This window comes from Xyrauchen texanus, chromosome 10 (assembly GCF_025860055.1).
Source record: "Xyrauchen texanus isolate HMW12.3.18 chromosome 10, RBS_HiC_50CHRs, whole genome shotgun sequence".
In the NCBI taxonomy this organism is placed as follows: domain Eukaryota; kingdom Metazoa; phylum Chordata; class Actinopteri; order Cypriniformes; family Catostomidae; genus Xyrauchen; species Xyrauchen texanus.
The window spans coordinates 25,447,889-25,474,995 of NC_068285.1; the positions used below are offsets into that span (position 1 = coordinate 25,447,889).

Below are 27,107 nucleotides of genomic sequence, written 5' to 3' on the forward strand. Positions count from 1 at the left end.
AGGGTTTGAACCCACGACCTTCTTGCTGTGAGGCGACAGTGCTAACCGCTGCACCACCGTGCCGCCCTCCATCAAAAGATTTGTTATTTAAATTGAGTTATTTTGTAATTTTTTTTGTTTAAATATGCTCTACAACTTGTTTTGGAACCTTAACTGACCAAGTCAAGCAGAGATGGTCAGCTCAGAAACCGTGGCCTGTTGACGTAAAATATCATCTGTAATTTGTAGACGGTCCCTTAGAGATCTTTACCTCATAGAGATTAATACTATGTCAGATTCTAAAAAAATCGTTGACTTAAATAGTAAATAGCATTGTAGCTCATAGCCATTCTTGCCAAAATAAATAATTTACTGATACCATCCTTTTTGCACCCACCTTTAGAAATGTATTGAGTGAAGAAATTTGAATATGTGAATATGAAACCAACCGCACACAGTACAGTGTTCAGGTTTGACATGAGGAAGTTCTTGCTCTAAAACAAGTACCAGAATACGATTTTGGGAGAAATGGTAAGTGATTAGATATGAAGGTGGGGAGAACTAAAATTTTTAAAGATGTTTTTGTGTGTTAAAACACTTTCTTATATCCCAGCTATGCCCTTCGTAGGAAATTTCCCCTAAAAATTGTAAACACAGTGGCTTTGTAACCAAAACATCGCTCTGTTTGTTTTAGCATCCGACCAGCAGTGACATTCTCACATTAAGCTCAATTAAATATGTGTTTTTGGGATGGAATTGGTTTGTTAGACCAATTGAAGATGGGAGGAGAGTTCAGAAAAATAATAATTATTTTTGCAATTCCATTAATGAAAATTCTCTCATCATTTGAGACATGGAATAAACCAATTGAGTTGTTTGAATTACTTTTATGTGATTTTTAAGCTTCAATGTTTTGGTCGCCATTCACTTGCATTGTATGGACCTACAGAGCTGAGATATTCTTCTAAAAATCTTAATTTGTGTTCTGCAGAAGAAAGTAAGTCAAACTCTTTTATGGCATGAAGGTAAGTAAATATGAAAACTTAAATTTTTGGGTAAACTATTTATTTAAAAATTCAAATTAAAACATTGACCCGAATAGCTTAAACATCTCATGTTTGTGTCACCATGGGTAGATTGAAGCTCCTTGCCAGGGGAAGCCAAACCAAGGTGTATTGCTTTTTGTCCTGTTTGTTTTTGTTGTCCTGTACTGGGTGATCAATCTGAGGTGATCGCAGGACTGATGAGATCCAGGACTCTTGAGAATATTTCTTCCTTACGTCTCATGCTCATTTGGTCTAGAGGATGGGAAACTTTGCAGTGATGATGACTGAGGTAATTCAGGAGTGTGAGGATGCTTTCCATTGGACAATAGACAGAACCATTGAGAGACAATGTGCAATGAGGAATAAATCTGTTCTAAATCACCAAAAGTGACCCTTGTATAATTTTAAGGATTATACAAGGGTAACTTGTCGAATGTGGATCAAGAAAATATTATATCAATTAAAATTATGCATCCCTTCTCATTTTATTCAGTTATAATGGCCTGTGTTTAATGGGGTTACTCGCCTATAAGTTTGTGTGCATCCAGTTTTAATAAATTAAAATGCTATGTCAACCATTATGATCACAGCAGCACTCTGAAACTCTTTTCATTTTAAATGAAGTTGGACATGGTAGAAGCCACCCAACACAGACCTAATCAACCCCTGTGATATTGCAAAGTTTATTATTTCTGTACCGTCTACACAAAATTTGCATCCCGAGAAAGTTGGTCAAAACTTGTGCTCTTTTTGAGGAAATACATGAGGAGATATGTGATCTTATGTGCAATTCATATTTTCTACAATACTCTGAAATCACACCAGAAATCTATAAATATACATATGAATTACATTTTACAAGTATTTTTTCTAACCCTTTTGCTTTCTGTGGTAAACATGATGCATGGTTTCATTTTATAGAGACTAATTTGTAAATATATGTCAGTTGAGAGAATATTGACATAAACAGTTACAAAAAGCATGAGCCCTGTTTTCCATTTGTGGTTTGCATGAGTAACTAACATTTGAGAATGATGAAATCTGTTTAATGTTTTTCATGCATATTAACAAAATTATACATTTACAGCTATATTCAGAATTTACATATTTCTATTTTACAATTTACACAAACTTTTCCAAAAGCAGGTAATCAACTAAGTCTCCATTAAGGCAACAAGATGCATCGTTATGAAGAGGACTACAATAAGAATGTATTGGCTGACAGTTATAGATATCGCCATCTAAAACGGTTAGAAATGCTTTTAGAACTGATACTTTCTTGAAACATTTAATTTTAGAGTTCCTTTTAAGTGCACTTAATTTTTCAAAATTAATTCATTCTGATAATAATTAATGGTGAAGTCATTTCCTTGGTAGAGTGTCCATGTACTTGCATATGATTGACAGCATGACCTCATCAGCTCCTGCACCAATGGACATCAATCTCGAGTCCCTGTTATGACAATAAAACTGTATTCGATATATACAAAAACAGTCAAAAAGTCCTTGTAAAGTCATGGACATTTCCATAGCAAATGTAACATTTTCTCTCAGCTCCAAACTATTAAACTCTATAAAATGACTGTTAAAAATTCTTAAAATGGATTTAGATATCCATATCCAGTAATCACAAATGACCAGAAAGGTCATATCAATTAATTGTTCAAAAGGTGTGGGAACCCTGAAAGACATATGCAAGTCCAATATGTCACATCACTAGGTGTCACTACAGCTCTGGGAGCCAGGATAAAGGTCCAAGGGCACTAGCATGCATGTTCACCTCAATTCAAATATTAGCAAACAAAAGAAACTGACCTATAGAACCTGCTGACTAGGACATCGCTGGTAAAGCCCATGCCACCCCAGTACTGCAGGCAGCTGTCGCCAAGCTCTCGAGCCAGTCGTCCGGCCTTCAGCTTAGCCATCGATGCCAACTTAGTTACATCATTTCCTTTAATGTACAGCGCTAATGAAAGTGCACAAAAATTTATCAAACATCATTTGAATTCCACAGGCATTTAATTTTCAGTTTATTGTGACATGTTTCCAGTCTGCTTCAAATTTTAATTTCACATCTTGACAGAGGCGGCAAGTTAACAGGCGTGATGGAATGATTTCAAGTCAGCGTTCACTCCATTTCTTTCCATTATTGAATTGGCAGTTGTTAGGCCTGCAGTCAGCCACTCTGAGACTTTGAGTTGCCAGATCCAAACCCATGAAATTGCATTGCTCCCCATTATGGATAACTGGCATATGAAATCACTCTGAAATAATTTGCGAATGGGTTGAACTCACCGGTGGCGCGATGCAGAAGGGAGCGCAACAGCTCAATCTCTGTCTCGAGCTCTGCTAGCCTGAAGTGAACTACCTGGTTGTACAGAATTGGCTGATTGAAGATCTTCCTCTGTCTGGTGTAATTAATGGTCTCTTGGACAACTTTCTCCATCATCGTTAGGACTTGAAAAAACAAGAGTGCAAGTATGGAAATATCAAGGCTTACCACTCTATTGTATTCCAGTGTGTTTTCAACCAATTATATGATAAAGGAAATGGTTCTAGGATTGCAATCTATACAGGAAGCAGGCAGAAATGTGTTTGCTGATGATAGCAAAAGCAAGTCAGCAGAACCAGTGTTATTATTGTTAACAAAAACTAAAACGACAACTAGAATTTACATAATTACTTAAAGATTTGCCAAAAAAAAAAGAGTTTTCCAAAACAAGCTAAAGTAAAATCGAATAAATTTCACCTTTCGTTTTTAATATACAGTATGTTAATACATTTTTTACATTTACAACCCACCTTTATTATTAAACATGAAATTGATGCATCAACATTCCCAGTCCTAAATAATCAAATAAAACTAAATATATTGACCCCCCGTGCCACCACAAGGACCTACAAAGTAGTGGGAATTGGGCATTCCAAATTGGGAGAAAAGGGGATCAAATTAAAAAAATTAATAAACTGAAACTAGAAAAAACTGATAAAACTGACAAGAGTAAAAACTAACAAAAGCTAAACTAAAACGATAATTAAATCAAATTGATTCAAATGCCATTTATACTCAAAAGATAAATGGCAAATATTTTTTTAAAACACGGCCGTACACATACTCAGCCTGAAGTTTGACTAAGATGTAAACACATTTGACCTGAGAGAAAAGCGGTTTGGCTTCACAGTACGCACACTTGCAACACTGACATCATGCCCGCACCAATCCCTAAACTCAGAAAGGTTTGACGTTCGATATGATGTGTGGGTGGCAGAAAGGATTACTTACTGTTGGCCACTCCCCAGAGTCTCTCCTCTTGGAATTGCAGCATCTGATAGGTGAAGCCCATTCCCTCCTGCCCTATGACATTCTTACAGGGCACCCGCACATCATCAAAAAACACCTCTGCTGTATCCGAGGAGCGCATCCCCATTTTATCTATCTTGCGTGCAATATGAATGCCTGCAAACACATTGTTAATATCGGCATGTTTTCTTTGGTAGAACACAAGATGCCACAAAAACAGAATCTTTTTTGAAATTCTACAAAGTTTAGAAGGCTTATTAAAATTGCATACAGTCTTACCAGGTAGATTCATGGGTAAGCAGATTAGGGATTTGTTCTTGTGTGGAGGGTCATCGCTGGTGTTGGCCAGGAGGCACATCCAGTCAGCTTGGGTGCCGTTTGTGGTCCACATCTTTCCACCATTAATGAGATATTCATCTCCTTTGTGCACAGCTTTTGTCTTTATGCCTTTAGGAGACAGGTAGTTATTTATTTAGTTTATTTATTTATTTAGTAAGTTATTACAGTCTTCAGTTCATCCATTATGCCTAAAATTGCAACCTTAAGCAATTCAGTACTGTCCAAGGTTCCAACCCTTTTTTGACCAATAAGTTTCCTTGACTTTTTAATGACCTTTCAAATTGATAAACTAGATAACGTTTTTATAGAAATCATTTAGCGAAATTGCTGGGGTGGATTTCGTATGTCAGGTACCAATCTTTTGAATTAATACACTGGGTGTCCTATTATTATTGCTGGGGCACTGGTGGCTCAGTGGTTGAGGCTCAGGGTTACTGGCCAGAAGGTCGGGGGTTCAAGCCCCAGCACCACCAAGATGCCATTGTTGGGCCCTTGAGCAAGGCACTTAACTCCAGATTGCTCTGGGGGGATTGTTCCCGTAATAAGTGCACTGTAAGTCGCTTTGGATAAAAGTGTCTGCCAAATGCATAAATATAAATGTACATATAATTAGACAAGTAAGTATTCTGATCTTCCATGCACATTTTCCAACTCCAAACCATATAAACTTGAATGCTTATTGAATTCAATCATTTTCACGTGGTATGTATTTGTGTAATGAGGGAGGGTGTGGCGAAGGTGACTAACACCTTATATCAAGGTGTGCATAATTATTAGGCAGCTTCATTACCTAAAATGACACTGAAAAGTCAAATATTGTAAAATGCCTTTCAGACGGATGCAACACTCTTGAAATAGCTAAACTATTGAGGCGTGACCACTGGACAATCAAACGTTTTGTTGCGAATAGTCAACTGGGATGCAAAAAATGCATGTAGAAGAAAAGGAGCAAATTAACTGCAAAAGACTTGAGAAGAATTAAAGATGACGCTACCAGGAACCCATTCCCCTCCAATGCTAACATATTCCAGAACTGCAACCTACCTGGAGTGTGCAGAAGTACAAGGTGCCAAGTGCTCAGAGACATCAAGGTCAAGAAGGTTGAAACACGTCCACCACGGAATAAGATTCACAAGTTGAATTGTCAAGATTGGGCAAAGAAATTCATGAAGACAGATTTTTCAAAGGTTTTATGGACGGATGAAATGAGAGCGATTCTTGATGGACCAGATGGATGGGCCCGTGGCTGGATCACTAATGGAGACAGGGCACCACTTCGAGTCAGGTGCCACAAGGTGGAGTACGGGTACTAGTGTGGGTTGCTATCATTAAGTATGAGGTAGTTGGACCATTTTGAGTTGAAGATGGACTGAACCTCAACTCTCAAAACTACTGCCAGTTTCTGGAAAGTACTTTCTTCAAGCAGTGGTACAGGAAGAAGTCCTCAGCATTCAAGAAGGCCATGATCTTTATGCAGGACAATGCTCAATCACATGCATCCAAGTACTCCAATGCTTGGCTAGTCAGCAAGGGCCTCAAAGATGCCCAAATAATGACTTGGGCCCCTTGCTCACCTGACTTAATTCCTACTGAGAACTTGTGGGAACCTCTCAAACGTGAGATTTACAGTGAGGGAAGACAATACACCTCTTTGAACAGCATTTGGGAGGCTGTGGTTGCTGCTTCAGTGAAAGTTAATCGTGAACAGATCAAGAAACTGACAGACTCCATGGATGGCAGGCTCATGGCAGTTATTGAAATGAAAGGTGGCTATATTGATCACTGAATATTTTTGAAAGGCCAAAAATTTTATTTAATTGTCATTTTGTGTTACTTATTTGTTGCACCTACTCTATTGAGTTGGGAGAACTTTTTTTTGTAATTGAGTTGACTAATAATTGTGCACACTTTTTCCCCTGAGAAAGACAAAACTCACTTTTTCTTTGTTAAACATTCAGGTTTGAGGTTCAATAACATTTTGGATTGACTAAGAGCATTGTGTTTGTTCAAAATGAATCCTGAGGAATATAATTTGCCTAATAATTGGGCATGCAGTTTATACTTAAAAGAATATACAGTACTAATTAGTGCACAAATGTCTAACAGGCCTGACTGACACACTTCTTTATGGCAAGTTTTACTCCACACAAGCACTTACAAAGGGCAATATCTAGCTGATTAAATATTTTAGAGCACAGCAAAACTAAATTCAAATTCACTAAATTTCCATGATTTTTCGAGGCCATGAAAAAAACAGTTTTAAAATGAACTTACAGTATATTTCTAGGTTTTCCATTAGAGTAGGAACCCTGACTTTTTCACCTCAAAACAAATTTATATCTCCTTTGGAGCTCTTTAATAACCTAGTTTTAGCCAAGCCACTGGCAGAAATAATACTCTTATAAATAATAGCTACAGTAACAAGGCTCATTAGAGGGACTGCTACCAGCTTAAAGCTCATTTACAAAAACATAACACGTGTAAAATGCATCTGTAAGCACAACATGGTATTTTGATCTAGTGAAGTCTTTTAATCTCCCTGACCTAAATGCTTAGAAATCTTCATTAAATTAATTACATTAAGAATTTGACTCTTGTGATGTTTACATCTCGTTTTTAAGACACCAGTGGCAACATTTATTGTCTTTTTTGTATGGTATCTCCTCCAGTAAATAACTTACTAGCAACATCAGAGCCAGCTCCAATTTCGCTCACCCCTAGGCAGGCCACTTTGTCTCCCATTATGGTGGGCAGCAGGAACTCGCTCTTGAGTTCTGCAGAGCCAAACCTACAATAGCACAAATGTCACAGTGACATCCTCACAGTTTTCCAGCAATCATTTAATCTATGTCATAGCAACTTTTCATTGAATCGGTTGAAATGTGACGACATGGGTTATAGAAGAGATTTACATTTTATTACCAGCAAAGACAATTTCAGACAAACTGCATAATCAACACAGCATAATCACAAAGGGCACTAAATGTAATACTTGATTTTCTCGATTCAGATGGCTAAAACAAATACGAGTTTTGCAGGGAGTGAACACAGTGCATGATTATCACTTCAGAACAACCTGCAGTCAGAATATGTGAAAGGGAAAAGTAGCTACCGTGGTGCCAAACAAAATCCAAATTATGTTGTTCCAAACCTGAATTTCTCTTTTTTTTTTTTTTTTTATTATTATGTGAAACAGAAAAGATGTTTTAATGATGATCCCTCTCCATCTTCTCAAAACAATGCCTGTGTATAGTGACTCACTTTACAGTTAAAAAAACAAAACAAAATGTAGTCATGACTTGTGCCATCATATTCCAGGTCTTCTGAAGGCATCTAATAAGTTTAGGTGAGAAACAATCCAGAATTTAAGTAGTTTATCAGTCAACATTCAAAGGATGTCAAGATTTTCACTGAAAAATTAATTACATTTTGTATAATTTCTCATCAAAACACACCATAAGCCTTCAGATGACATGGAATATGACACACACACACACACACACACACACACACACACACACACACACACACACACACACACACACACACACACACACAATTGACTATTTTTATGACACTTTTGGGAGCTTTTTTAAGCTTTAAGTTAAGGTAATACCAAATGTAATTTTGTTAAAGAAGGCGAACTGAAATATTAATTAAAATAATTAATTAGCATAAGAAAAAGTCAAAGGGGTTTGGAACGACATGAGGTTAAGTAAATCATGACAGATTTTTCATTTTTAGGTGAAATATTGCTTTAAGTAAAGAAACATATGGTACACATGTTATAATGCCTTGCCCAGTAGCATCTGGCCTCACATTGCTTCAGAACTTGTTAAGTTTTAGAGTTCAGATTTTACTACTATCTTTCAGTAATTGCACCCATATTTTAGTTGGAAAGTGAGACATTGTGAGACAAATTGCATTTAATGACAAGGCCAGCTGACTGTTTTTCTAGTGGAGTAACCAGAGACACTGTTTGATGTCTACTTTAATTAAATGAAAACATGAAAGCATTTTCATATACCGTATATATATATATCTATATATATAGATATATAGATATATATATACTGTATACACACACACACACACACACACACACACACACACACACACACACACACACACACACACACACACACACCAGTGAACACCATTAGACAGATGGTATGGTTTAAGAAAGGGTCAATACGTTAGGGAATATGTTATCGTTCACTCTCGAATTTGATATGAAGTGGGAATATTGTTAATTTTCATATTATACTAACTTACAACACAAAAGTGGTATACTTTATCTAGCAAGAAATAATAAAAATAATTACAGGTCTAATTATATTCAGTTAGAAAAGGGGACCTTGCTAAGCCTGTGCTGGTCTATGGCTTGTGAATATGCACCTTCATAGTTGTCAATATAACTTGAATATTTCAACATGATACGTTATTAAAGCCCTTCTCCTTTTTACTGGATAAAGCAATGGCTCAGTGTCTCAATGTGTGATGGACATTGTTCAGTGTCATCTGCAGAAATAACTGACTGCATTTATCAGCACCGGATTAAAATTATTTCAGTGCAGCACCAGACATAAGTGCGCCTCTGATGACAAAATGTGGAAGTCGCCGTGTGTAGAATCTATTACCTTGCGAGTGCAGGCGTTGCCATGTCACTCTGAACTCCAATGGCCATGGGAATTCCACCACAGTTGATGTTCCCCAGTTCTTCAGCAACGGCCACACTGTAGCTGAAGTCTAGCCCCAAACCTCCATACTCTGGTGCCAAGAAAAACATCAAGTTAATGTATATCAGATCATATTCATGTCACATCACTTCAGATTTTTGTTTTGACCATGTTTATTTTGTCTTTCGAAACTCTTTTTACATTCTTTCTTCCGTTGAACACAACAAGATTTATGCATTTCAGAATGTCAAAGCTGCCAAATGGACCCGAGTAGCTCAGCAAGTAAAGATGCTGACTACCACACCTGGAGTCACAAGTTCGAATCCAGGGCATGCTGAGTGAATCCAGCCAGGCTTCCTAAGCAACCAATAGGCCTGGTTGCTAGGGTGGGTAGGGTCACGTTGGGGTAACCTCCTCATGGCCACTATAATGTGGTTCTCATTCTCGGTGGGGCGCATGGTGAGTTGGACGTGGATGCAGTGGAGGATAGCGTGAAGCCTCCACACATGCTAGGTCTCTTCAGTAATGCGCTCAACAAGCCACATGATAAAATGTGCGGACTGACATCTCAGATGTGGAGGCAACTGAGATTAGTTCTCCGCCACCCGGATTGAGGCGAGTCACTACGTCACCACAAGGACTAAGAGCGCATTGGGAATTGAGCATTCCAAGAAATCCCCTTTTGAAAAGCTGCTCTTTTCAATCCAATGAAAGTGAATGTTGACCACGACTTTTCAGTGCATAAAAATTTGGGTCTGTTCCACACAAAGCTATCAGCTGGTTTCAGAAGATTGTAGAGCATGGGTTATATTAACTAATTTTATGTTCCTCTTATGGTGCTTTTTGGGTTCTTATTTCTACTAAATATTTCCTTTTGTGTTCCACAGAAGAAAGATAAACTATTTGTAATGATATAAGTCTAAGTAATGATGACACAATTTTTCATTTTTGGGTAAACTATTCCTTTAAAATAAACATTCAAGTATTGAGACATTGATCAAATATTCATTGTGTAAGAGTCGTCAACATTTTTCCGATAGTTATGAAAATCTCGAGATGAACTTTTCTCATCCCTGTGGTCCATTTAGCCATTATTATAAAACACTAAGCAAAGTTTGTGTAAGTAGTCTTATATGACATTGAGTAATAAAAGCATCAATATTATAAATATTACTCTTCTGATTAAGCATTTATTCATGTAATTTTATGTTCCATGTCATTTAGATAACAAAATATTACAAAAGTAAAAAACTGTGTTCTGTTGATGCAATAAGCGCAAATAAAGATTTAGAAAAACACATCCTGCATTTTCCACAGTACTACATTCTGTTGTATTCCATTATCAGGCCCTATGATGGTATGGATAAGATTTGGTTTGTCACAATAAGGAAAGAAGCAGCCAGAGAACAGAGGAAACAGATATAGCTGCACAGAAATGGATGGACAGCAGAGACTAAAGTAAAACAAACAGCAGACATATTACTCTTAATGAAACATCAAACCAGTGCTGTGGCTTCAAGGCATTTTCATGAGTCCAATACAGTATGTAAATAGCTTCATTGATTGGAGAGATTAACCTTAGAGAACATGATCCTACAGACCACATAATAGCTTATGAAACCATGAGTAAAAAACCCAAATGTGAGCACAAGAGAGATCACAAATCCCAGATAGCTTCTACTGATGTACTCTGAACCACACACTAAAATAGGGGATCTTAACTGGTGGGTCGCAGGTCTATTTTTATAAGTTTGTGGACAGCAGAAAAATACAAAGCTAAATACAAATAATAAAATGCAACACACCCCAAAAATGTGAATAGATACAATATTAAAGTAAATTGGCAACTTTAAAAGGGAGAAGAAAATGCTAACAAATCTTTTGTTTCTGACATTATTAACTCTACAGTATGTTGGCATTAATTAATCTGTCACTTGGCTTGAAGCTAGCCAGATTAGGCAGATGTCAACATGGACAGTATCCATGACATCCTCGAAAACAATGCAAAAAACAATGCAAAATACTTTTTTTTTTTTAACTACATTAAAAAGTGTATACTGGGTAATATAATTTATACTGGCGGACATTTTGGAATAATGTACAGATTTTGCTCTTATGGAAAGAAATTGGTACTTTTATTCACCAAAGTGGCATTCAACTGATCACAATGTAGAGTCAGGACATTAATAATGTGAAAAATTACTATATCGATTTGAAATGTTTTTTTCAGAATTTCTTAAACTACTTCAAAGAGTTCTCAAAAATAATCCTCCACGTGCAGCAATGACAGCTTTGCAGATCCTTGCTATTCTAGCTGTTAGTTTGTCCAGATACTCAAGTGACATTTCACCCCACACTTCCTGTAACACTTGCCATAGATGTGGTTGTCTTGTCGGGCACTTCTCACGCACCTTACAGTCTAGCTGATCCCACAAAACTCAATGGGGTTAAGATCCATAACACTCTTTTCCAATGATCTGTTGTCCAATGTCTGTGTTTCTTTGCCCACTCTTACCTTTTCTTTTTCTGCCAAAAGTGGCTTTTTCTTTGCAATTCTTCCCATAAGGCCTGCAACCCTGAGCCTTCTCTTTACTGTTGTACATGAAACATGTGAGGCGTCTATTTCTCAAACTAGAGGCTTTGATGTAGTTATCCTCTTGTTTAGTTGTACATCTGGCCATCCACATCTCTTTCCATCCTTGTTATAGACAGATATCCTTTTTCTTTGAAGAATGTAGTGTACACCTTTGTATGAAATGCCAATGTATGGCAGTTTCAAGCATTGTATAGCCTTCATTCCTCAAAACAACGATTGACTGACGAGTTTCTAGAGAAAGCTGTTTCTTTTTTGCCATTTTTGACCTAATATTGACCTTAAGACATGCCAGTCTATTGCATATTGTGGCAACTCAAAAACAAGCACAAAGACAATGTTAAGCTTCATTTAAAGAACCAAATAGCTTTCAACTGTGATATAATGGTTCTAACCCCACAGTCACCACCATTGTGTCCTTGAGCAAGGCACTTAACTCCAGGTTGCTCCGGGGGGATTGTCCCTGTAATAATTGCACTGAAAGTCGCTTTGGATAAAAGCGTCTGCCAAATGCATAAATGTAAATGTAAATGTAATGGCAAGTGATTTTCTAGTGCCGAATTTGCAATTTAGCATGATTACTCAAGGATAAGGTGCTAGAGTGATGGCTGCTGGAAATGGGGCCTTTCTAAATTTGATAAAAAATATCTTAATAGTGATGGTGCCGTTTTTTACATCAGTAATGTGCTGACTATACATTGTGATCAGCTGAATGCCACTACGGTGAATTAAAGTACCAATTTCCTTCCGAAACAGCAAAATCTTTACATTATCCCAAACTTTTGGCTGCCAGTGTATATACAGTATATCATGAAATACTAGGATATCCAGTTGGGAAAAAAATGGGAAAAGTATGTTTAATGTCATGTGCCAACTTTAGGGAGTGGATGGCAGCCAGTGGGAGGTAGGAATCTTAATTTTTTTATGCCATGGCAAACATTGAAGATATTCTCCGGTGCAGAATGATTCTCCTTGTAGTGTAATATCAGAAGGGTCCACATACTTCAGTGCTTGAGTAAATGTTAGAGGACTGGACAGTCTGGATAAGCATGGAGCGTTAGTGCCTTATCTGTGTTGAGGTTGGCAGGGGTTGTAAAAACAGGCATTCTGGAGAAATGCCAGTGTTCTATAAAATGGAGTTGTTTCCACCAAGTTGTGTAAGCTGTGATTCCTACAGGCATAAGTTGTTATGGGAACCACAAAAACTCTTAGGAATCAAAATAGAAAATATTTTCAATAATTAAAATCCAAACCTAATACAGGTTTTCAACACATTTTGACCAATGAATTTGATTGATTTATCCAGTCATGCTAGTAAAACAAACTGGATAAGGATTTGTTTTAAATAATCTAATAGATCACACTCACAAAAAGCAACTTCTAGTCCAATGAAATACATTGAAGCCCAGCATAGGTAGAAAAAATATTATTCACTATAGAAATGTCTGTGACTTTTCCATGACATATACTTTTTCAACTTTAACGGGATAGTTAATCGAAAAATTAAAAGTTGTTCATCACTTACTCATCTCATGTTGTTCCAAACCTGTATGACATTCTTTGGAACACAAAAGCAGAAATGTTAGTGACTAACAGGCTCAGTCACCAATCACTTTCATTGCATCTTTTTTTCCATATAATGAAAGTGGATGGTGACTGAGACTGTAACATCTTGCCAAACAGCTTCTTTTGTGTTCCACTGAAGCAAGAATGTCATGCAGGTTTGGAACATCATGAGGATGAGTAAAAAATTACTAAATTATCATTTTTGTGAGAACTATTCCTTTAAAATCCCCTGATATTTCCAGGTTTCCATTTATATATTTATATATATATATATATATATATATATATATATATATATATATATATATAGACCACTTCAAAATGATCAGTTTCTCTGGATTTACTATTTATAGGTATGTGTTTGAGTAAAATGAAAATTTTTGTTTTATTCTATGAAGTACTTTCAACATTTCTCCCAAATTCCAAATAAAATATTGTCATTTAGAGCATTTATTTGCAGAAAATAACAACTGTTCAAAATAACAAAAAAGACAAGTTCATAATCATTGTTAAACAACACAATAATGTTTTAACTTAGGAAGAGTTCAGAAATCAATATTTGGTGGAATAACCTTTATTTTCAATCACAGCTTTCATACGTCTTGGCATGCTCTCTACCACTCTTTCGCATTGCTGTTGGGTGACTTTATGCCACTCCTGGTACAAAAATTCAAGCAGCTCAGCTTTTTTGTTGGCTTGTGGCTTCCTCTTGATCACATTCAAGAGGTTTTCATTGGGGTTCAGATCTGGAAATTGGGCTAGCCATGACAGGGTCTTGATCTGGTGGTCCTCCATCCACACCTAGATTGACCTGGCATGGAGCATTGTCCTGCTGGAAAAAACAATCCTCAGAGTTGGGGAACATTGTCAGAGCAAAAGGAAGCAAGTTTTCTTCTAGGATAACCTTGTACTTAGCTTGATTCATACATCCTTCACAAAGATGAATCTGCCGATTCCAGCCTTGCTGAAGCACCCCCAGATAATCACTGATACTCCACCTGGTCATCCAAAGGTTAGACGGAGACCTGGAGAGGCCTTCAAGCCACAGTGTCTTGCACTTGTTTTCTTTGCTTTATTCAAGGTCTGAAAACACTGCATATTTTTTGTTATTTTGAACAGTTGTTATTTTCTGCATATAAACGCTCTAAATGACAACATTTTTATTTGGAATTTGGGAGAAATGTTGTCAGTACTTTATAGAATAAAACAAAAATGTAAATTTTACTCAAACACATACCTCTAAATAGTAAATCCAGAGAAACTGATAATTTTGCAGTGGAGCAGTATATATAGGGTGGCCAGATGTCCAATTTTTCCTGTATTGAAGCACTTTTTCTAGTGTCCCGACTTATACTGAAATATTTGTGTTTTGTCCTGTATTTCTCCTCTCCTAGAATTTTTCTATCGCCTATGCGGCCTTCTCAGTTGCTCTAATCAAAAGTAACCAAAGATATGGCTTGTAAAACCAATAAAATCACACTGTTATTTGAAGTACATGACTGGATTAAACTATCCAATCACAATCACAACAATTTTTATCTAAAAGAAATGTGTATTTTGCGAACACTGATGATGCCGAATTTGATCAAACACATAAAAATATCTACAAAAAGCTTTATAGAGTGAGCGCAAGAGAGAAACAAATTTGTTAAAAAATAGTGCAGAAATAGCTGGAGAAAAAGCTACATTTAATTTAATACATGTAATATAGTAGTGAATTCATCTGAATGGATATGTTACTGTTTAGAGACTTGCAAGAGTATAAGTGCTGCATATGTCATATGGGGTGAGGCCCTGCGTACTAATCTTCTGTCTAGGACATCCTCCACAAGCACTGCTTTAATCCAGCCAGCTAATACAGAAGTGTCCGTATCAGCATTTTTTTTAATGCCAGTGCTCCTCTCCTCTGACCTACAGATTTATAAAGCAGTTTTGCCCAGTGGCCCACATGAAAATAATAGGAAATTATAAGGCTACAGTTCTGTCATAATTTCCTCATCCTCGTGTTGGTCCAAACTCATATGACATTTATTCTTTGGTGGAACATAGAAGCAGATGTCTGGCAGAAAATTAGCCTCAGTCCCCATTAGGGCTGCAATGGTACACATATCTGCGCCAAACTGAATGGAGACAGGGCCTTCGGTATGGAACACGCAGTCACACAAATTATTACATATGTTAGTATGTTTGAAACCAGTATTAAAACAACATATAATGAACAACACTAACCACGTAGAACTAAAATGAAAATGTAAAAACAAATTGCAGAACTACACAGGACCGCACGGAACAAATATTTTACAGAAAAGAGCACCAAACGGTACACTAGAAACTGCGGATCAGATAAATGCATGTGAAGTTTATAAATGGTAAATTGTCTGCATATATATAGCGCCTTTTTAACCTTAGCGGTATCCACCTGAGCCACAGCCGCCTGGAGGAAGCTTCACGAATCATAGAACCACTTCCAACACAGCATGCAAAATGAGACTCGGAGCGACCGCCCACTTCCATGATGCACCGTGAACGAAACAACCAATCTATTTTTTACATATCAGGATATTTATAACATGTCAGACTTAAATAAGCCAGAGATTGAAGACCCATTGAAGTCTCTAAAATCTGTTGTTTGGGAGCATTATGATTTTGCAGTAAACTACAGTAATACTGGGCAACAAGTAGTGAACAGGACAAAGACTGTGTGTCGGCTCTGTTTCACCAAAGTCGGATATGTCAGGAAGCACATGATGACATATTTGTGGAGACATCATCCACATGTATCTCTTGAGCTTACAGGAGCAAAGCATAAACAGCCTGTGCAAGTTAGTCTCACCACGGCATTAAAGCAGCCTCTCGCTGCAAGCTCAGACAGAGTTAAAGCGGTAAAGAACAGCATTTATTATTGGAGTATTAATTACTGCAGGTATGCAACCACACTCAGTGGCTGAGAACACAGGATTTAAGAGTCTGCTTAACATGCTTCAGCCCCATTATAAAGTTCTTACAAGAATGCATTTCAGCAATTCTGTATTGTCCACTGTACTGTATATAAACAAGCATGTGATGTAATTGTCCATGAATTGTCCTCTCCTCTGATAAAGTTGATATTCTGATTTTCCTGATAAAAAACTTGAAAACTGAGTGATAAGTACAAGTGGCGAGCTAAAAGGCAAAAGACACAGAAACCTGCACTGCTAATGCTTAATTTTGTTACAATTATTATAATTGCACTCTTTTTCATGCTGTTAGCCAGAGGGGAATTTGCCACGACAGTGAGCCTGGTTTCTCCCAAGGTAATTTTTCTCCATTATCCAACATCTTATGGAGTTTTGTTCCTTGCTGCAATCCCTTTTGGCTTGCTCACTGGGCTTCTAAAAACAATTATCATTGAATTACTTATTTTTATAAATTTTTTATCAAACTACACAATGATGACTTTATAGATATTACAGTTTCATTTTCCGTTAATGCATGATATTATGTAAAGATGCTTTAAAGTATGTGTGTTGTGAAAGGTGCTATACATATCAAAATTTTTATTTTATTATTATGTTTTTGTACAATGTTCATATAAGAGGCTCTTAAGTTTTGTATTGTAATTTCATTGAAGAAATAGTGCAGTCATGTATAATTAAACCGTCACAATAAGAATTATTGCTCATCAGCCACTGTTTTCAAAATAAATAATTTAAATATTCTTCGTTTTCCCTGCAGTACCGTAACAGTACCAAACCGTGACCCCAAAACTGAGGTACGTACCGAACCATGAATTTTGTGTATCATTGCAACCCTAGTCCCCGTTCATTTTCATTACTGAGGCTGTCATTCTGCCTTACATCTTCTTTTCTGTTCCATTGCATATGAGTTTGGGACAACATGAGGGTGAGTAAATGATGAATTTTTGGGTGAACTAACCCTTAAACACATCATTTAAAGCTGCCCTACATAAGATTTTTGGTTAAAATAAACAAAATCCATCATTGTATGAGCACATAAGAACATCAGTGTTCAAAACTCTGTCCTTGCGTTTCCAATTCACTACGGTAAGCCTATAATAATATTTGTTATTTTCAGCTGTCGGGTCAGATTTGTGTGAAATCGCAGGCGTGCGGCATTGGTCCGTGTGTTTACATCATGTCCATAAGTTCACAAATGTTTAGAAATGACGGGCCAGCTACTGTCGTGCATGTGTGGTGGCTGGGGAAGCTACAGCTGTTCAGTCAGTCAGTGAGACGCAGTTCAGAACAGCAGCGGCAGGACAGTAGTCTCTGGATGTTTAACTGTTGACTGTTTGGGGAAGTTGTTTACTTGCTATAATGTTTGGACATGTATTCTGGTAGGGTTTTTGGGAGTTTACATTGGTTATCATGCTTTAAAGAATCCAAAATCCCTCAGGGGATGTTGTGTTCACAGATCACGGAATGTTTAATAGGCTACATTTTACATTGAAGCAACTGCAAAATGTTTACTAATATTCATGCCTTCTAAGTATTTTATACCACGTTACCTCATGAGAAGTATGTAACTGTGCTGGTATTTATTCTAAATGAAATGTCAGTTTCTTACATGTATCGCTGCAGTTGCTGAAAGCTTGTTAATTGAGATGTTTGAATAAGTTTGTAAATGTAGTTGGTTATGTAATGCAAGCATTAAGATGTAGTGTATCATGCATTATCGCAAAAGTGTGTTGATGTCATAAGACTGTATTGTGTGGGAAACAGAGTGAAAAGTATGTGTTTATGAACTGATAATCTGCCCTTTTACTTGTGATTTGTGTGAAAGCGAATAAAATTAATTGCTGTTGATGTGCCTCTAGTGTTCACTTCACTAGAAATCTGCAGCGACACGGAGAAGGCAGCAAGTAAACTAATTTTGCAAAAAACAGTAATGTTGTTCTATGAGAACCGGTTGATTTAATAAAACTGCTGTGGTTTCAAGGTTTACTAAGTGTGTGTGTTTCTTCCTAAAGGGGTGGTCACATTACACTTCATGCTCCATTCACTCCCAAATAAATGCATTTGAACGCGGGAGACCAGAAACTCAAGCTCATGCGAAGACATTTCAGTACAACGCTGCGAACAAAAGTTCAACATTGATAAGGATGCGTGACCAATATAGAAATTGTGGGTTCAAAGTCTAGTGCGACCGCCTGTTAAGTGTACCACTGTTTTCTTATTTCTTTTGTCCCAGTCACAGAAATGAACAAGGTTGTTTAATAACTTTTTGCCCTTTTAGCAGATGGTGTGTTTAAACAAGAGTGGACATGATGAAACACATAATCACATAACTGGTAATCTGGTAATCAGAAGGTCATTGGTTCGATCCCCACAGCCACCATCATTGTGTCCTTGAGTAAGACACTTAACTCCAGGTTGCTCCGGGGGGATTGTCCCTGTAATAAGTGCACTGTAAGTTGCTTTGGATAAAAGCGTCTGCCAAATGCATAAATGTAAATGTAAACACATTATCTGCTAAAAGGGCAATGGAAAGTGATGAAACAACTTGTGCATTTCTGTGACTGGGGTAAAAGAACAGTGGAACACACTTAGGGAGGCTCGAAACTGAAGCTAATGTAAACTCAAGTTGTTCATTATATCAATTTCATAGCACATTAACGTACATATTAATTTGTTTAGCGTGCAACCACTCCTCTATAACTTCACTTCCAAAGACACAATTAAGGAAACTGTATATTATCGTGATAGTTATATTGCTTATTTTTGTAAATTATTTGCATGTTTGATAGTGTATATCATTTGCATCCTTATTGAATCCTCTTTTTGTGTTCTTAGTTTACAGCTGTGTGCAGAGCATAGGTCTACTACTGTCTATTGATACAGAAATAGTTAACAGCTTACTTGCATCATCCACGGAGGCTGTAGAATGCATTTTTTTAACCACACAAGTTCTATCAACCAATTGTACTCATATCTGCCATATCATGAGTGATATGATCCCTTTCTATTGATATTTGTAATGGATGAAACACTTGAAAAATCATATTAAAATGTAAATAAAAAGTGTTCCTCAAAAAGCAAATAATATCTAGGTTTTACATGTTTAAACAAATCATATGTGAAAATACAATGTTATGTTATGGCTCTGCAGGTTACTATTTCCAAGTGATCACAGGCAAAAGTCCAGGTAACCACAAGCATGAGATTCATCCATACAGAAGAGCAGTGCTGAAACACAATTTTCCTCTGCAAGTTGCTTGCAATTTTAGGTTTCAACCACAGATGCCGCTAGAGAGCCCAAAGTTGCATAGTGCTGATTGTTAAATCTTAGATTTGAATTGGTCAATTTTGTAAACGTACCTAGATAATCTTTAGTACATCAATGGAATTGATAGAACAGAGTTCACATAAACAGTACCAACCAGGTGTCTAAAGCAGTGCTTTATGATGTTTACACATACTTTATAAAAGTAGTATGAGGGCCAGCCCATGGGTTTGTTACTTGAGAAGTGTTTGTCTGTTAATGATTTGCCCAGTTTTGGAACATTTCACTTGATGCCAATTCATGTTTGATGTTGTGGAGCATCAGTTGCTCAACTTTTGTAAAAAAAAACTGCAAGCTGTTGATAAAGACATACAGTTGAAGTCAGAAGTTTACATACACCATAGCCAAATACATTTAAACTCAGTTTTTCAAAATTCCTGACATTTAATAACAATCAGAAAACAATCCCTGTCTTTATTTTAAGAATGTGAAGTGTCAGCATAATAGTAGAGAGAATTATTTATTTCAGCTTTTATTTCTTTCATCACATTCCCAGTGGGTCAGAAGTTTACATACACTTTGTTAGTATTTGGTAGCATTGCCTTAAATTGTTTAACTTGGGTCAAATGTTCTGGGTAGTGCAGTCTTCGGGCTTCAAGCCTTACCCTTCTTTGCTGAGCAGCCTTTCAGGTTATGTTGATATAGGACTCGTTTTACTGTGGATATAGATACTTGTCTACCTGTTTCCTCCAGCATCTTCAAAAGGTCCTTTGCTGTGGTTCTGGGATTGATTTGCACTTTTCACACCAAACTATGTTCATCTCTAGGAGACAGAATGCATCTCCATCCTGAGTGGTATGATGGTTGCGTGGTCCCATGGTGTTTACACTTACATACTGCTGTTTGTACAGATGAATGTGGTACCTTCAGGCATTTGGAAATTGCTCCCATGAATGAATCAGACTTGTGGAGGTCCACAATTTTATTTAAATTTGTTTAATGTCTTGGCTGATTTCTTTTGATTTCTCATGATGTCAAGCAAAGAGGCACTGAGTTTGAAGGTAGGCCTTAAAATGCATCCACAGGTACACCTCCAATTCAGTACACCTCCTATCAGAAGCTAATTAGCTAATTGTCTAAAGGCTTGACATAATTTTCTGGAATTTTCCAAGCTACTTTAAGGCACAGTTAACTTAGTGCATGTAAACTTCGCACCTACTGGAATTGTGATATAGTCAATTAAAAGTTAATCAATCTGTCTGTAAACAATTGTTCATCGTTGTGTGAATCGTTTTCTAATATGAAATATGTGGAGTGGTTAAAAAATGAGTTTTAATGACTTCAACCTAAGTGTATGTAAACTTCTGAATTCAACTGTATCACTTTCTACTAGGGCAGCACAATTTGGGGAAAATGTCATATTGCGATTATTGAGGCTAATATTACAATATGTGATATAATAAACAAATGGTAACATGAGTCAGCTTGCTTGGTTATCAAGGAAAATGCACAAACAGATTACTGATAATGCTGAAATGTGTATTTCTCAACTCAAACATACAAACTAGCAACAACAACAACTATAAATGCAGTGTTTTCAAATTCAAATTATATTTTTACTAAATTAAATAATATCTTTGCAAACGTGTTATTTTCTCAATATTACACCTAAACAAAATAGAACAATAAATAAGAACATACAAATGTTCATGAAAATAAGATTGTCCAAACAAACAAGGACATTTAATCAGGATGTAACATGTACTTTGTATAAACTTTTTGAAAAGGAAACTGGATATAAAAGTGTGGTTCACTCAAACCACTAAAACTGTTGTTGTTGTGTGTTTTTTATTTTTTAAATGACTAACTGGTATTTCCAAATCCTCTTTCTAAAAAGTTCTACTTATCGCTGGTACCTCTTGTATCATTTTCTGAAATATATATATATACACACACACACACACACACACACACACATTTTATTGTTGTTGTTATTTTTCACATAAGATTGATCTTATCATGATGATCCCAACAATGATGCAACATGTTGCGAGCTGCAGACAGCGGGGGTGAGAGACGAGCGTCTCCGTGTTAGAGTGCGCATCAGCCGGTGGAACTTTAAATCTCTCCCGGTCTCGACTCCCGCTCAGATTGTGTCTCTTCCGCGACTGGTTGAAGCGGCTCTGACCGCACAGAGAATTACAGTTTTGGAGTTTGTGTTTATTTACATGTTACGCTCCTGTATTATATTAACTTTAATTATTGATGAAATAAAGATATATCGCCAAGCTCTGATTTGTGTTTCTGTGTTGTTTTTTCTGGCCACTAGTTCAGTGTCGGTCTGCTCGGCGTCTATCTTCACCTGATTTTCACGCTACACACCGGAAACTCATATGACCATACTTGCCACTCCCTAAACTGATAAACTGAGACTGACTGGTCATCTTTTTATTAGCGGTGTAGAAAAATAGGCAAACAGCTCTCAGAGAAAATGGGCTGTCACGTCCACACATGCACTTATTTATTTAATAAAATCGCAGCATTTTGCCGTCATATAATCGCACAGGCAGCACTACTTTCTGCACTGTGTTCAGGCTTGCAATCTTTGCACCTCTATGTTTGAGAACCCCTATGTCAATCACCAAAAAAAAAAAAAAAAAAATCATATTAATGGACAGGTCTAGCTGGTTTTATTTGTATTTTTTTTTTTAAATATAGTTTTAATAGTTTATTTTTACAACACATTTGAAAACTTTGGTCCTCAATAAACCCATGTCCTAATTCTTATCAGTTTCTAGTCCTCTTTTCTGATTATTACATTTTTGTTGGAATGACCGTCTATATATGTGATTTTTGAAATTAATTAATATCTGATTGGTAATATTCCAAGCTGGTTATTGCTTTTATTTTCTCATGAATCCATCTCTACTCATAAAAGATTCAAGGGCACCCAGCAATCCCTTATTTTTCTCTTCTTTTGTGAAGATGGTAACTCAAAACTTTAATTCTGCCATTATTAAATTCCTCATACAAAACATCCTAGTTCATATCTGCAACTTACATTTTCTGGTATAATGACAGACATAATTCACAAATATTAAAAAAAAATTCTGGCTGCTGTTTGTAAGTTTGAAGTAGCAAATGTCTGCTTACCCATGGGCTTGTTGACTCCCAGAAATCCTGCATTACCCAGGATCTTGAAGATCTTATGAGCAGGAAATTGCCCTTCTTGTTCCCATTCATCTACGTAAGGGTTGATCTCTTGATCAATGATCTGTAACACATTCAAATATACAACAGGATACCTTCAATGAGCAATGTAACTAAATCTGAATGTGACCTGGCTAAGTAGCCAAAGTTTATGAGTTTGCAATTAACTTGTATATAACAATAACATTTAAAAATGATATATATATCTATATAAACTTCCTTCAAGATGCTACAATAGCCAGTGAAAACATGCCTTCCTTGAGTCACTTCAAGGGGAAAACTGAGATCAATGATTTACAGTCTGGATGTCTTGTTCAATGATAATGTTTTTGCTCTATAACAAGAACCATTAAAACCATTAAAGAACCAAATAAAAAAATTGGTTATTATTTACTAATTTAGCAGAATGTGGAGGCTGCTCCTTTCCATACACCAAAAGGGAATGAGAACTGTCTGTCAAACTCTAAAACAATCAAAAAGGTACCAAAAATCCAGTACCATAAATGTAGCATAAAGTAGTCAACAGGTTTTTATGAGGAACATATTATAATGTTTGTTGTTAATCACTGAAATTCTTCTCCTCCACACATTGGAAAAGAACAGCCAGCCCAGGAAAGAAACATACAGGTTATGAACATTATGCACTTGCAAAAATATTTTAGCCTATTTTTAAGATTTAGGCATTTAAATTTCATGACAAAATTCCATTAAATTGTATTGTATAATTTTTAACTAAATTTAAATAATACAACTTAAAATATATTTGTTATTATTTTACTTTGTAAAAGATTACTATGATTTTTTCTATGTAATTGAAATGTGCAAATTTTAAATTGATTATTTTTAGTTTTTTGGGGGAGTGTGAGCATGAGTATTTTGGTGATGAACAGATGGCACACTTGTCTTTCAACTAACTGTAATTAAAAGTCATTATACCTTACAAAACTCAATATCTGTTCTGCTTTGGAGTCTTATCACAAAAACATGATAATGCTGTAATGGGGGTTATTCATTATTGCAATACACAAAGCAAGCAGAGGAATGCCTAATTCTTTTCCCAATATACATTATGAGAACAGCACAATTAAAATAGATTCAAGCATGAAAGGCAGTTCATTTTAATTATCTAATTAAATTAAGGTTATTGGCAATAAAACTTTCAGACGCAGTGGAAATGACTTCTCATTTAATGTGTACAGAGTCAAATAATACTGTTTCAAAATGAGCTTTAAAAGTACAAAAAAACAAAAAACATTGCCGTGCCAAACTGCACCAGATACCAAACTTTCCCCAAAAGCAGGCAGACAAGCTTCTTCAATAGCCTCCCCAAAAACCCATACTGATTCAAAAGAAGGAGTGTTCAAAACAAACAGATTTTGATAACGAAAGAAGACCTGGGTTCAACAACACCATAACAAACTCAACATGAACTAGCTTTAGCCTCTTCAGCTGAAGAATTTGGCACAACTGGTGTAAAACAACATGTAGAACAGAAGCGTCATACTTGGTATGGCTTTACTCAAAACCCTAAAGGACAGTGACTGCATGCTAAGGCCAAAAGGAAGGGTGAAAATTGTTTGATGGGATCCAAAGAAATTACTTACTGCATGATTTGTCAACACATAATGCACACAATAGCCATTTAAATAACCAGAATAACACATTAAGTGATGTTTCCGGGAAGTGGTAGCTCTAATTTGAGAGGAAAACTCCTAATACATTTCTTATTCAGTAAGGAAGTCTGCTTTTATTTAAAGGAATAGTTTAACCAAAATTAAAATTCTCTCATCATTTACTAGAGGCGTAAATCTTCACTGGCCTGGTGATTCGATTACAAATCAAAGGGTAATAATTAGATTACAAAACGATTCTCGATGCATCTTGTCCTCAAAAGTTTTTTTTTTTTTTTAATTAATAAACTCAGTATTAAATAATTAATTTAGAATTCATCAATCCCTGGCCTATAAATATCACTACAACACAATGTGTTGCTGGTCCAGGATGGCAACATGAGCCATCTACTTCTGTTAGAATGCAGATGTCAACAACTTCTTTCCACACCACAGGTGACAGTAAAGTTACATAAACAGTGGGGTTGCTGCTTAAGAAATCAATTAAGCATTTCGAATGCACGCTGATCTGATGAGACACTAGCCATGAGCAACAGTAAATGAAATAGATGACGCAACATGAGAGGAAGGCATTAAGAAGCAGGAGACAAAATAATTATTAGAAAATTTTTAAAAAATCACCCACGTGTCTCATCATTATTTTCAGCTGTTTTTTTCTCTTTTCTGTGCAAATCAGTGCAAAAATGGGCACAAGCATATCTTTGATGATTATTGACTTATCAAAAATAAACTTTCAAGTTGCTATGTGCTTAAGTTTGTGAATGAGTAGTAGTTTCAGCCAAGGAAGATGGCTGTGTGGTTGATTCATCCAGCTTGCGATCAGTTTAGTGCAATTGGTTTAGTATATGCACATTTACCATTTGTTTCTACCATCTCACTTTGTTTCTTGTGCACACATAAGCACCACAGTGCTGCCGCGGTTTACATTGAACTCAAAATCGATGTTATAGATTATTTTTGAGAATTGATTCAGAATAATTGGAGAATCGATATGCATCTGAGAATCAATTTTTTTTTCTCCCACCGCTATCATTTACTCACCCTCATGCTGTCCCAGATGTGTATGACTTTCTTCAGCAGAAACCAAATGAAGAAATTTAGAATAATATCTCAGCTCTGTAGGTCTATTAAAGCAAGTGAATGGTGACCAAAAAATTTGAAGTTACAAAAAGCACAATAAGGCCATATAAAATAACCCAAATTACTATAGTTGTTTTATCCAAGTCTTCTTAAAACATCCAATAGATTTGGCACGAAAACAGACAAACATGTAACTTCTTTATCACTACAAACCTTGACCTCAGCAGTGTCCTTGAGGATCATGATTTCAAGCTTGATTAAATTTCCTAGCGTCATCTAGCGCTTTGTGCATGCGTCAAGCACTAGGAATTGTAATCGAGCAACACATCGTGAGAAAACTGCAAGAAAACTGCAATGCCAAGATTAAGAGTAAAAGAATAGTTACATTTTGGTCTATTCTTGTCCAAAAAGGATTAGATCACTTCAGAAGACATGGATTAAACCACTGGAGTTTATGGAATATTTTTATGGTGCCTTTATGTGCTTTTTGGGGCTTCAAAAATTTGGTCACCATTCACTTGCATTGTATGTACCTACAGAGCTGAAATATTAGTCTAAAAATCTTTGTGTTCTGCAGAAGAAAGAAAGATACACATCTGGGGTGACATGGGGTGAGTAAATGATTAGAGAATTTCACTTTTGGGAGAAAATGTAATGATTAACTTATGATGTGATATGAGTGTTACGATATGCTGTTATACTCAAATAAATTTGAAATGGAAAGATTTCATGATACATAAATCCATGATATGATTCTACAACAAAAAAAAGTCAAAACAGCCTTTCTGACAGGCTAGACTCCAGTGACTATAGTCAAAAATTTGTGTCACGTGAGAGTCTGAGCTTCCTGGAAGCATCAAAACAAACGTAAAATAAATCTAATTGCAATGTAAAACGTAAAAATAGGCGCATCAAATGACGTCCAAAGCTTAAAATGTGAATAATCAATCCATATAAATGGCGAGCTATGCAAGTTGTAAGTGACCTCTCACCTACATTCGTTTGCTGAAATAGATTCGACCTGCGCATTCAAGTACGTTTGATATGCACACAACAATAAACGAAATAAACACTAATCTCGATACAGAATTAGAACTGTATTAAGTATACAACACAATAGCACTCTGCTATATCTACCTTTCTCAAAGATGCCTTTAATGCAAAATGTTCCTGTGTGTACAGAACATGATCGATTGTTTCGGCAGGGAATGTTGCTTTCGGACTGGAAGACGCCTTTTCCGACAAGTTCCGCTTGTTGCAGACAACAGTTGTTTTCAGTAAATTACGATTCACAGCCAAACTGAATCTCAAAATTCTCTCGTGCAGTGCCATGTTTTGCAGACAGCATAGACAAGTGTGAACATGCGCATGCGCGTAAGCCACTTTAGGGGGCATTCACACTGAACACGTCCTTAAGCTTAAAAAAGCTCGACGAAACGCCACGAATAGAGCACAGGTATA

At 36.4% G+C, this 27,107-nt stretch overlaps 1 protein-coding gene across 1 annotated transcript; it reads right to left on the minus strand.

Moving 5' to 3' along the window:
* Positions 1-1,049: 1,049 nt before the first annotated feature.
* LOC127650662 (probable acyl-CoA dehydrogenase 6) lies at positions 1,050-27,015 on the minus strand. The gene is made up of 9 exons (XM_052136242.1): positions 26,784-27,015; positions 22,879-22,999; positions 9,306-9,435; positions 7,347-7,453; positions 4,606-4,773; positions 4,309-4,482; positions 3,321-3,482; positions 2,841-2,991; positions 1,050-2,478 (listed from the first exon to the last, which is right to left on the minus strand). Exons 1-9 carry the CDS (start codon positions 26,976-26,978, stop codon positions 2,388-2,390), a joined length of 1,299 nt encoding a protein of 432 aa, XP_051992202.1. The 5' UTR covers positions 26,979-27,015; the 3' UTR covers positions 1,050-2,387.
* Positions 27,016-27,107: the final 92 nt, after the last annotated feature.